Source organism: Chironomus tepperi, unplaced genomic scaffold (assembly GCF_022539635.2).
Source record: "Chironomus tepperi strain 1889 unplaced genomic scaffold, CSIRO-AGI_Ctep_v1 contig_449, whole genome shotgun sequence".
Taxonomy (NCBI): domain Eukaryota; kingdom Metazoa; phylum Arthropoda; class Insecta; order Diptera; family Chironomidae; genus Chironomus; species Chironomus tepperi.
The window spans coordinates 915,400-929,300 of record NW_027226571.1 but is presented as its reverse complement, the minus strand read 5'-3'; the positions used below and the strand labels follow the sequence as shown (position 1 = coordinate 929,300).

The following is a 13,901-nucleotide window of genomic DNA, read 5'->3' as shown; positions in this document are numbered from 1 at the left end:
CATAAAATGTAAAGGCACAACTTACATTCACATCTAGGCTCATCACCACTCCACTTGCCATCCTCCATACACTTCCTCAAGTATGGTCCAATTCTGTTATAGTTTGGAATGCAATGATATTCAGCAGATCCACCATAAGTTGTTACATCATTAACAATTATAATCCTTCCATTTTCAACTTCATTTGGACGTTCGCAGTCAACAGCTATATTAATTAAAGAATATTTTTTTATAGCTTAACTAATAGCCAGTCATCATTAATTACTTACGTTTACAAACAGGATTCTTTCCTGTCCAACGTCCATTTAAAAGACAAGTTCTTGTGTTATTTCCAACAAGATAACGTCCTTTTGTACATGAGAACTTTGCAACCTGTCCAACAAGTTGTAATCCTGCATCAACAATTAAATGTTCACTGACATTGAACGATGGACAGGTAATTTCCACACATTTAGGTTCACCATCTCCACTCCATTTTCCATCCTCTGAGCATATTCTCCTCGAAACTCCATCAAGCTTATAATTGTCATTGCACTCATAAAGTGCCGTTGATCCATAATATGTAACATTAGCAGTTAATGTGACAGTTCCATTACCGATTGTCGGAGGGCTACCGCAATCAACATCTTATGGATATAAAAGTTTATGATCGATAAAGGCTTTTAAGATGTTATCTATAAAAGTACTTACAAACACATGATGGAATTTCCTTAGCTGACCACTGTCCATTTTCTTCGCATGTTATAAGAGCATCGCCAACAATTTTATATCCGCGTTCGCATCGATATTTAGCTAATGCACCAACTTTATAAGTTTGGACTGAACTTGATAAGTCTTGATTAGTTCTTAGAACAGTTCGTCCATACATTCGGTCATTTCCTGTCACAGACAGTAAGCTATGATCTGCTAGAAGTGGTTCTGAACATCTAATTTCTTCACATTTTGGTGACGAGTCACTCCATAAACCAGTTTCTAAGCATATTCTCTTCGGATTTCCATTTAGTCTATGAGTATTCACACAGCTAAAGGCGACCTCTGAACCAATGTATGTTGTATTTTGTAAATATCTTATAGATCCAAATGGAAGTTGAGTTAATGGCTTACAATCAATAACTGAAATATTAAAACACGGAAAAAGTATTAATCATATGCTGGTTAAAAACAAACAAATCAAATTTACATTGACAGATCGGCGGGTCTTTATCCCAATCACCAGTTTCTAAGCACTTGAGCACAGCATCTCCTTTTAAAACGTGACCAGGATCACAATGGTAGGTGATTGATGAATGTACATTATAGTCATAACCGACAACATAAGATGCAGTTGGAACTTGTGGAGTTTCGCACGAAATCAATTCACATGATGGTGTCGTTCCTGACCATCTTCCATCTTTTGTACATGTTTGGATGTCATCGCCATTAACAAGCCAGTAATCATCATCACACTCATATTTAACGATAGATCCAACAGTCGTTGTACCATTAATCAATACTAATGAACCTCTATCCGGTCTAGCTGGCGTACCACAATCAACATATCGACATGTAGGCACATTTCCAGTCCATTGACCCCCAAGACCACATGACAAAATATTTTCGCCAATTAACACATATCCATGATCGCATGAATATGTTACAGTTGATCCAGCACGTCGACCTGATATTTTAATCTTTCCACCGCTGATTTGTTTCGGTTCCGGACACCAATCGACTAAACATTGCGGGTGTTTACCACTCCATCCAGACGTTGTACATGTTCGATTTTCATTACCAATCAATGTATAATTTTCATGACATATATACTGTGCAACAGCACCAAAAGTTGTTCTTTCTTCCGACATTCTTATTGAGCCATGTTCCAACTTTTCAAGTGGACCGCAATCAATGTCTATAGATAGAGATTTATGATTTAATTTATTCATGTCTTTAAAAAAAAGGCAGTTGTTCTACTTACATTTACAAGTAGGTGCAACATCAGACCAAAAACCATTTGACTGACACTCCCTCGTCGCATTACCAACAAGCGAATGCTCTTTTGGACACTTATATTCAACTATGGCACCGACTGAGAAATTTTTACCAACAATTGTTGTATTATAAAGTACGTCAGGTGATCCGCATGATAATGGCTGATGTTGACAGATGAAATGAAGATAATCAAGATTACAGCCGACATCATTCCATAGCCAATTCCGTCCACCGTCAAGAACAACACAATTTTGTTCTCCATTGTAGTTGTTGGGTTGATCTTTTCCCCATGTCGGTCTCACCACAGTGTCACCTGTTGTCGTGGGAAATAAGAGAGAATAGATAACTTTAGTTCCAACCGCTTACTTCGTACTGAATTTCAAGGTCAATATTTTCTAGGTATATGAATATTGCAAGGTATTATTAAATTTTAATGTTGATGTTAAGGCTATTTAATACATCTCTAATATAATAAAAGTAAATGGAAATCGGTGTCGATTCCCACATGATGAAGCCGCTGATAAATAACCACCGTAATTAAAATCCATACAACGTTTGAGAACTTTACTTATATTCAAGATAAATAAATGAAGCATGGAATGGGAAAAATGTAAATTTTAAGCAAATAGCCAAGAGCATTTTGGGGTTTATTTGCAAATGACGTGTATTGACTTTAAGCAATGCTACTCAAAATATGGTCAGTGATACACTCATGTGACATAATATATGTGACACTCATGTGTCGCCACATAGTTGTTAGAGTTTTACGATCACAATCACGATCGACACAAATTATACTTGGTAGCCAAGTGGTTGATACATGATGTCTAGGTGGCTGACAAACGGTGTCAAAGCGGTTGACACATGGTGTCCAAGTGGCTGTAACATGAAATCTAAGTGGCTGACACATGGAATTTAATAAGTGGTGAAAACATGACGACCATGTGGTTGACACATGTCCTTCAAGTGGCTGATACATGGTATCCATGTGACTGACACAAGTGACAATTTTCATGTTATCTGCCATAAAAATTGCCACTTGGATGCTATGCGACCACCATACAGCAACCAATCAAGATTGAATTATGTTCCATATATTGACTCAATTGACACTAACTCAATCCTTAACTCTCTAACAGAACGACTTTTAGAGCTCGACACATTTGAGTGTCACACGAAAGTCACATGTATTATGTCACATGAGTGTCTCAATTTTTGATAGACGTCACATGCTAATAATCCCCTTCACGACTCTTTCAATTATTTATCTGTGAGAATTCGGCATTTATAATGACGAAATCAAATCAAATTACAATATAACCATCATCAATCAATGTTTCATTAAAATAATGGGATATTGGACTGCCTCTTTTATGTCCAAGTAAATTTTGATAGATCAATTGCCATTGTGTCTCGCAACATTAAGACTTTTGACAGATCTAAGAAAAAAGGCAATAAATTCGAATCAAGCAGATGATCCAGCACCGCAAATTGTTTAAAATTTTAATGAGTATATTTTTATTCCATCTAGTCGTCATGGTAAATAACTTCATCATCACAATCAGAAGGCTTCATCAACAAAAATGTTTTCGGATGGGCCAGTACTATTCATTACAAAAGAGAAATATTTGAATCGAATGGATAATTCCGGTCTTGAGAACTTTCCCATAATTAGCATTTCTTTTCTATGCCTTAATAGAAACATAATGGCAATGAAATGATGGATGTAAACATTCAATGTAACAGAATGCCTGAAATTCTCTAGAATAATTAAAGTTAGAAGCGCTGGATGTAATGAAGTTTAAAACGATTTTAAGCATGCAATGAAAAAATTTCTTTAATTTTTCATTTACAGAATCACATCATTTTTTAGATGGAATTTTTTGTGGCTATATAGACTGAGGTGCTAGATAAATTCGTGACTCGAATCAACAATTCTATTCTATATTTTAATTTATGTATACAAAATGAATAACAAAACCAGATGGAAACGCAATTTGTGAAGCATAATTTAAAGCAGAGTTGGCAATTGAACGGAGAATAGCAATCAATAGGAGCGATCAATTGATCCGTACGGCCAGCGAAGTAAGTAAGTTGGCAGTTTGCCGGCGCAAATCGGAAAATCCTCAATTGGCGTTTATTGACACCTTCGATCGCACCAGGTCGATATTCGTTGACTACCGATTGTAGATATCATTGCCCGGTGTTAACTACGTATGACCGGTCGCCATTGACAGCCGCTGGTCGATATCATCAGCGAGGACCGGTCGCCGTTAACTGCCAATGATAGATGACAATTCGGTCGCCGTCGACGTCCGCTTTGCAATGCCGATGGTGGATGTCATCGGCGGCGACCTATCGGCGTTGACTACCATTGCCAGATATCATCGGCATTGACCAGCCCCGATTGACTGCCAATAGTAGAAGACATGAAATGGACGAAGACAGCCAATTGCCAACCCTGACTTAAAATAATTCACCAGAGTAATCGGATGAAACAAAAAGAGTTCTATAAACAAACCAAACCTAAAGTAAAAAGCATCTTTACGGTCTTTGATTTTCAATTCATTACACACTTAACTTCACATATACAGCCACAGGAAAAACGCAATTAAGTATAATGGAATAAATAGAATTGTCTTACCATTTACCCATCGCCATGTTCTAGCTGTTATTCCCGGCTCTTTTTGGGCACCGACCCATACTAACTGGGTCTTAAGATCTGCCTTTCTACGATCAAGTTCCGCCAATATATAGTCATATGTTGCACCGCGAAAATCATGAAGCAAATCTCCACCTAATTTGAATATATTTTAATGGATAAAGAAGATGAAAATGGAATTGAATAATCGACTATTACATTAATTATTATGCATTATAATGCTCACCATGTGAACGGCATGTTGCTCTTGCTCGATCAAAACTTTCACCTCTCGTCACATGAAACTCATAACATGTACGTGAGAATGTTGTTAAAATTGTTTCGGGACTTAAATTTGGTGATGCACAGCGTTCACTTGAAAATTCTATATGTAGGAGGTAAATATCCATTCTTAGAATTTCAATTACATTTTGGACATAAAGAATTCAAAAGCTTACCATCATTGGAGAATACTTCGACTTCACAAAGACTTAGACTTCCTTCGACACCTACAAGTTGAATGGCTACATATTGACCGATGAGAGGTCGAGCACATGTGAATGCTTTTGTTGTACCTTCTTCCATCGTACCCGGATTCCATGCACATAATGGATTCTTTTGTAAATCTGTACTACTGTTACCGACTCTTATTTCGAGATCTTGGAGCGGATTATGACCGCAACAACCTCTTGTTGTTATTCTAACGACTCGGACTGTTTGTGGCGCAAGTAAATCAACACGCCACCATGGTGATGTTTCTTTTTGCGTTTCCGAACATTCTTGACCGTCCGGATTTTGGTTTCCTGCCTTACCATCATTGGCATAAAATGCTGGTCCAATTCGCGTTACTGATGACTGATTAACTGGTTTTCTATAAGCTACATTCGTACCTGTACATAAAGCATAGAAACAACATTATAGAATTAAGACAGGAACAAGCTTGTACGATTCGTCAATTAAAGTAAACGACAAGCATCTTTCTAGGAATTTAATTAAAATCACGTAAAGAATGAATGAAGTAATTTAAAAATTTAATAAGCGTTAAATCGAGATGACAAATATGTTTGTATGATGTAGATTAATTGATTGAGACATCATAATACATTAGCACTTTATTATACGATGACGTGCATTACGAAAAATCATAGTCAGCCATTGTTTTTATTTGTTTTCTTAAGAAAAAATGTTGCCAATCAACTGTTCTATTCAACAACAATAGCAACAAAAGCTTCTTTCAATGTCTACATATCTTACACAATGTTGTTTATAAGCATTTGTATATCTACTTCTAATAGCATCGGTGTGTATTATAATATTATTTTTCATCATTTTTTTTACTTCTTCTTTTTCTGTGAAAATAATGAGTTCACCTAAATAGTATTAAAAATTAATATTTCACATATGCCACAAATTCTCTTCATTTTCTTCATTAATTCACATCTTCTTCTTCAGTAGGTTAGCCATTTCATGGCGATATTATATCTTAGTGATGACAGTATGTCCGAATATCAGATTATCAGATTTCAAAACTAAGAATTTGTGCAAACTTTGTGATTCAACTAACACTAAAGTCAGATGGAAAGCGTATTGTAACAACCTAGGCACCAAGTCTCAGCTTAGTTGAAGTAAGTAAGTAAGTAATTAAGAGCTAAAAGTCAATTTAAATTGTTTTAACGTTCATTTGAGATTTGAATAATACTTATTGTACATAGTTGAAAACCCCTTTTCCTAGTAAAAAATCAGTCTGTTTTTAAACTTCGAAGAATAAACATCATTATAAAGAAATAGAATCCGTAATTACATTTACATTCAGCTGTACTCAACCACAATCACAAAACGGATATATTGTGGATCAAGTCAACTTCGAAATCTTCATTCGGCTAATATTTAGCAATTCACACAAAAATTCAAGATATTTTTGAAATTTTCATATAAAAGCTGCATGGTAAACTATGCTCTCAAATGAGGTGATCTTCTTCAATTTAATGGAAATCCATTGTGTACTGATCATTAATCTAAACACTTCAGCATTTTATCATATAAACACGACTATAATCTTTATCTGCGATCGCAAATCTAAAGTCCGGAAATTACCAAAGCTCAATTAGAACCTACTTAATACTTTGCAAAACTTGTTAACATGAACAATGGGATCACCACTAATTTATAAACAAAAATGGTAAATTAGCATGTGTTTAACACTTTTCTTGTTCCTAACCAAACAACTTCAAACCAAGAGCTTTGCATATAAAGCAGTATTGTACATCTTGGCACTGTTAAGACAATACTACTCTAAAGTTACATGTAACCAGACCTCGAAGTCGACTCGAATTTTGTATGAAAAAGTCGATTCAAGTCGACTCGACTCAATATAAATTTCGAGTCGACTTTGAACTCTTCATGTACCTATAAAAGCGTTACAGTGATCCAATAACACACCATACCAATGACTTTCATACTATTTTAATTTCATTGTCGATTTGTCTTCACGCATTTCAATCTACATAATATTAAAAGAAAATGATTTGAATGAATGAATGTGAAATATGAATTTTAAAGGCATTTACCATAAACTTATTAATTTTTGTTTTCAGCCATATAATTTTATGACTTTTGATCAACATCTAATGTATGTGAGTAAATTGGAACTTAATGATATTGGCAACAGCTTCTTATAGGGTAACTCAATTAATTTACACAAAAAATCTTAAATATAGTTTTCAAAATGGATTTAAATTGTGCTACAAATTAAGATTATATCTTACAATACAGGTATGTGTATTCGTCTCAAGGTTAATTTAAGACATTTACACACTTATTTCAATATACACTTTGCATACAGACATTCTGTGACACTTGACACTTGAGATTTGCAAAATAAGACATAATTGAGTGGTTTCAGTTCCTAATAAATGCAAAAATATTTGATTTTTAAAATTCAATTAGTAATTGGTACGAAGTAGAACAAGTCATAAATATTTTGATAAGTGTCTTATTTAAAGTAGGCCGCAAAATCACACACATATTGTTATTTAGCATACAATAGAATTCCTTTCATTTTTTCCACCTCGATGAAAAAGTCAGTATTACTCAAATGTGTTAAAATGTGTGCATATTGGATGGCTGATTGAGTAAGCAAATATATCGTGTGTTTATTTGACTTTTAGAAAGTAGCCTTAGTCACTCAGAATTGACACTTCCTTCTTGCAAAAAATATTTGAAAAGTTGCTTCTGGCTAATTAATAATAGCGGTGTATGGACATGAATTGTGAATTTTGATGGATTTAAAAAGGCTGAGAAGGCTAGATATGGAGTGAATAAGGAGGACGGAGGTGATTTGACCTGGTGTGCTGAGGTAGTTGGGGATATAGAATGCTAAGGCTTGGCTGGTTATGTAAAAACTCTCAAGACTGAGACTAAGATTTCACAGTCAAGACCGAGACTACAAGGGATCTACAAGACTTCAAATTCTTGATCTAGACTAATCTTGACTTGATCTTGACATATTTCAAGACTGGGAAGTCACAGTCTCAATCTCGAGTTCTTTTGTAGTCTCGGTCTCAAGTTCCCTTGTAGTCTCGATCTCCATTTCCCTTATAGTCTCGGTATTGAAAATTCGTCGATATTGGGCTATCTGGGAACTGATTTTAAAGCCTTGATTTGAGATTTTACCCTTGGTTCTCTTGCTAAATCACTTAACAAAGAACTGAGTTTATCTACCAGATTATCTACATCCTAATACAAAGAATCTTCTATTAACAAATTCCAAGATTCATCTGATTCGTTCACCTTCAAATAAATTTATTTAATATCAGATTATATTCAGATGCATCCGGTGTAGAGATGAACATGTTATTATTGATTTTGATTATAAAGTGCAATAAAGCTAGAAAATTTATGAACGCCCTTCAATAAAGGTTCAAATGTGCGAAGTAACGGACATAGATAATTGAATAACAATCATTGTATTCTTAGAATCCATAAAGCTCTAAGCTATCTTCATTCTATATCTAATATTCCAATGAATTCTAACAATCCAGCGCCTTTAACATCCAATTACCTCAACTTCTTTACTTATATTCGAAATTATTCTGTCGATTGTCAGCACAACCAGTGGAAAAAAAATGTTTGTAATGCACCCGTCATTAAGTTATTGCTACCACTACTTACTATGATTTTCTAAAGTGTTTCTTATTTTATATTTATTTCCTGCTATTTGTAGTTAAAAAATTGGGCGTTTCAGATCATTTACACATTACAATAAAAAGCATTTAATTGTGCTGCTATTGTGGATTGATTTGAGAAATGATAATTAACCAGTTGCACATATGACTATAGTCAGACATTAATGTTAAAAAATAAATGTTTTGATAGCTAGACTGCATGAAAAATCAACAATTTATTACATACATAGACTCGTACATAATCGCATCATCATTTTCATTGTGTTTAAGATCTTACAGATGCAAAGCATAATTCAATAAAGATCAAAATAGATGAAAAATTGGATATTAAAGCGTGTTGAAAAGATTTATGGAATTAAGTAAATAATGAAAAAAAAAGTTTTGAAATTCATTCTCATTTTTACAGCATTAAAAATTGCAGAACGTGATGCTATCGATTATTATTGTTGCATATTATATCTGATATTTACCACAAAATGGCAGTTCCTTCTCCCAGCCTTTCTTTGGATCACATTTTATTGTTGATGGACCAAACAGCTCATATCCTGAATCACACTCATATGTTGCTTCACTCAGTCCAAAATCAGATGATTTTGTTTGTACTCTACTATTTACTGGCACTGCTGGTGGTCCACACACTGGAAATAAATATAAATTATAGGCAATTAGTCAAGTTTTGTTGATTATGTATGATAGTTATGTATTGAATAATCTTTAGTTGCAGATGTATATCCGATCGGTACAAATTGAGCATATGAGGCAAAAAAACATTTTTTCAAGAGCTTGTTCTGCTATTTGAGCATTCTCGTGAGCGTGCTTTCAACTTACTGAACTCTAGAGAGCATGTTTTATATCCGGTAGAGTGAAATGTTTCCAATACGGCGACGAAGTGGCAGGATACTTCGAACCAAGTGGCTTAACTGGATGGAATCAATCAAATTTGCTGATTGACCGCCACTTGACTCTAAGTATGGTTCCAAAACCTCGCCTTGGTAACAACATTTCAATATGTGTCGATCGGGCTATAATCGGATGCTTTCCCGAGTGACACTAATGAAGAAGGCCTCACCACTAAGTTTTTAAGACTCCAATCAACAAATGGAAGCCACATTAGTTCGACATTCATATCAGAGTTGCAAAAAAGGCTCCTGCCACAGGCAAAAACCTTACAATTTCTAGATAATTTGTATGGTTTTGTGTAAATTATCAAGAAATTGTACGGTTTTTGCCTGTGACAGGTGCCTCTTTGGAATTCTGGTTCATATCGCTACCAAAAATATCCTTAGAAGCTTCATGTCAGAGCCTTCTTTACTTGTGCAGTTGCTCGGGCGTTTATTCGAATGCTTGAGAGCCTCGATATAATCAAATTTCAGCCACAACAAAAGTGATTGGATTAAAATAAAAGAGTTTCTAATTTGCTCGTCATTTCTGTAATTTTTGCTTTAACAGCACATTATGAGTGGCAATGGCAAAAAAAAAATTGTATATTTTCACTTTTATATTTAATTCCAATAATGATGAAATCGATTGAAATGAAATTTTTAAATAGATATCTCCTCATCAACATGTTTAAAGATGCGAAACAACTTTTAATTGAGATGCTTTGCATAAAGCTTTTTTTGCTGTATGTTGAGCTAAAGAGGTGCAAATTAATTTTCTCAGATGGAATTTTTTCTCGCCAATTGTTAAGAACAATTAAAGTCTGTTTATATTTTTTGTGTAGTAACACTGGATGAATGAATGAATGGAAAAAAAAAGTTCACCAACATCCGATCTCCATTCACTTTTATTTCTTTCAAGTATATTCGCTGTGCATTTTATTGTAAATGGTAAATCCAGTTTTGTGTTTTTCTTTTTTCATAATTTTTTTAGCGGATTTTGTGCTGCACATTCTATTTTGAATTCACTTTGTATGTCTAGATTTGCACTAGATCAACTATATTAATTATGCATGGTTTAATGAATGGTATTTGAAATGTCCCAGACATCAATTTTAATGCTGTCTGATCTGCTTGATCTTGTAGACAAAAAGCGTGGTATGAAGAGACATGTAAGCTTAGATCAACCATTGTAAGCATGCTCATCTGGTATATTTGGATCAGTGGTGGCCAGGCACACCTTGAATACAGCCTTGACCAAAAACCACACCGCATACAGTTCATTGCATTTTCGGCGCCACACAAAAGTACCGCGACACACAGATTGCCCACAACTGATTAAGATGGAGCAATCTTTCGGGAACATATTCTTTACCTGTTAGGATTGATACTTAAAGTATCAACTTTCCGATTTGTTTGACAACTTTCCGATTGACTGAAACTTTTGCAATCTTTTTGATTTGCAAGCAAGACAATGGATTAAAATGGATAATATTCAGAACAGACATACGTGATTTCAACTATTTTACAGTTTAATAATGTCGTTGGCATTTTAACAAGAACAAAGTCCTAATTCGATGCTTAATACCATTTGCGTAAATCCAAGTCTCAAAACTAGTAATGAAGCGGATCACGCTTCATGAGAATATTCACACAATACGAAGATCAGAAACTGTACAGACAAGTAAAAAATAAAAATAAAACAACTTGAACAAAATAAGAGATTTATGAAATAAAAAATGATAATGTGCAAGTAATTAACTAAAATTATTTACATGGAGAATAACATGTACAGTTACTACTTTCGAACTTTTAAAGTTCGAGCTTCGCTCGAACTGTTTTTCTTCTCACGGCGACTTATTTTCATAGATATGCAGTTTTTAATGTTTGAGAAAATTTTCACGCCTTCACTCGCTTCGCTCCGTTCAGGTCGCAAAAATTTGTGAGCTTCGCTCAACCAAGTCCGAACTGCGTTCGAACTATTAATGTTCGAGCTTCGCTCGAACTATTTTTCTTCTCACGGCAACATATTTTCATAGATATGCAGTTTCTAGTGTTTGAGAAAATTTTCACGCCTTCACTCGCTTCGCTCCGTTCAGGTCGCAAAAATTTGTGAGCTTCGCTCAACCAAGTCCGAACTGCGTTCGAACTATTAATGTTCGAGCTTCGCTCGAACTATTTTTCTTCTCACGGCAACATATTTTCATAGATATGCAGTTTCTAATGTTTGAGAAAATTTTCACGCCTTCACTCGCTTCGCTCCGTTCAGGTCGCAAAAATTTGTGAGCTTCGCTCAACCAAGTCCGAACTGCGTTCGAACTATTAATGTTCGAGCTTCGCTCGAACTGTTTTTCTTCTCACGGCGACTTATTTTCATAGATATGCAGTTTTTAATGTTTGAGAAAATTTTCACGCCTTCACTCGCTTCGCTCCGTTCAGGTCGCAAAAATTTGTGAGCTTCGCTCAACCAAGTCCGAACTGCGTTCGAACTATTAATGTTCGAGCTTCGCTCGAACTGTTTTTCTTCTCACGGCGACTTATTTTCATAGATATGCAGTTTTTAATGTTTGAGAAAATTTTCACGCCTTCACTCGCTTCGCTCCGTTCAGGTCGCAAAAATTTGTGAGCTTCGCTCAACCAAGTCCGAACTGCGTTCGAACTATTAATGTTCGAGCTTCGCTCGAACTATTTTTCTTCTCACGGCAACATATTTTCATAGATATGCAGTTTCTAGTGTTTGAGAAAATTTTCACGCCTTCACTCGCTTCGCTCCGTTCAGGTCGCAAAAATTTGTGAGCTTCGCTCAACCAAGTCCGAACTGCGTTCGAACTATTAATGTTCGAGCTTCGCTCGAACTATTTTTCTTCTCACGGCAACATATTTTCATAGATATGCAGTTTCTAATGTTTGAGAAAATTTTCACGCCTTCACTCGCTTCGCTCCGTTCAGGTCGCAAAAATTTGTGAGCTTCGCTCAACCAAGTCCGAACTGCGTTCGAACTATTAATGTTCGAGCTTCGCTCGAACTGTTTTCTTCTCACGGCAACATATTTTCATAGATATGCAGTTTCTAATGTTTGAGAAAATACAGTATTTATATAGATCACTATACGAGCCGGGCTGAGCTTCGCTCGCCCGACTTGGGTAGATTACAGTACTTATATAGATCACTATACGAGCCGGGCTGAGCTTCGCTCGCCCGACTTGGGTAGATTACAGTATTTATATAGATCACTATACGAGCCGGGCTGAGCTTCGCTCGCCCGACTTGGGTAGATTACAGTACTTATATAGATCACTATACGAGCCGGGCTGAGCTTCGCTCGCCCGACTTGGGTAGATTACAGTACTTATATAGATCACTATACGAGCCGGGCTGAGCTTCGCTCGCCCGACTTGGGTAGATTACAGTACTTATATAGATCACTATACGAGCCGGGCTGAGCTTCGCTCGCCCGACTTGGGTAGATTACAGTATTTATAAAAATCACTATACGAGCCGGGCTGAGCTTCGCTCGCCCGACTTGGGTAGATTACAGTACTCATATAGATCACTATACGAGCCGGGCTGAGCTTCGCTCGCCCGACTTGGGTAGATTACAGTGCTTATATAGATCACTATACGAGCTCGGCTGAGTACTTATATTCGTATTATGTATATACGAACTAGGCTAAATGTATTGATTCTTAAGAAGTATTTTGATTTAACCTTGTAAACTTCGCTTTTGTTTTCTAAAAATTAAGCACATTAATGGATAGATATTTCTAATATCTACATTTTATATTTACATTTTTTTTTTTGTATACTTCAAGTATTCAAAAAAAAAACTCAAAAAAAATGGAAAAAAAAATTTCAGAATTTCATTGGATTCGATCTAACGACCTGAAGATTTCAATTACTTGTATCCAAATGCAATCAGCCAAATCTCAATAAAAACTATTATTAATCAATTTGGATAAAACATGTATATAAATTAATGAATTTTAGATCATTAAAAATATAGAAGAAATACTTTTAATCGTCTGCGGCCGAGCGAAGCGAGGCCGCAATTTTTTTAAAACACGTGTTTTGGAATAAGCGGCTAATATTTAGGGAAAAAATTTCAGTTTTTTGCATTTTGTGCCTCAGTGGATGCATCTCATGACCCCAAAAACTATACAGCTCGTGTGATAACCAATATCTATCGATAGAAAAAACCGGAAGTCTTAACTTTGTGTTAAAATTGAGTTT

General features: G+C 35.4%; 1 protein-coding gene across 2 annotated transcripts in view; it reads right to left on the bottom strand.

Annotated features, from left to right (window-relative positions):
• Positions 1–13,901, bottom strand: part of LOC139098587 (P-selectin-like) — a 63,745-nt gene that overhangs the window by 776 nt on the left and 49,068 nt on the right. For both annotated transcript variants that reach the window (XM_070650817.1, XM_070650818.1), the window contains exons 2-10: positions 9,264–9,431; positions 5,068–5,499; positions 4,857–4,994; positions 4,613–4,765; positions 1,955–2,281; positions 1,181–1,888; positions 691–1,113; positions 270–626; positions 26–205 (exon numbers count right to left, since the gene is read on the bottom strand). In XM_070650817.1, the coding sequence (XP_070506918.1) occupies positions 26–205; positions 270–626; positions 691–1,113; positions 1,181–1,888; positions 1,955–2,281; positions 4,613–4,765; positions 4,857–4,994; positions 5,068–5,499; positions 9,264–9,431 (2,886 nt within the window). The remainder of the gene's footprint in view (positions 1–25; positions 206–269; positions 627–690; positions 1,114–1,180; positions 1,889–1,954; positions 2,282–4,612; positions 4,766–4,856; positions 4,995–5,067; positions 5,500–9,263; positions 9,432–13,901) is intronic.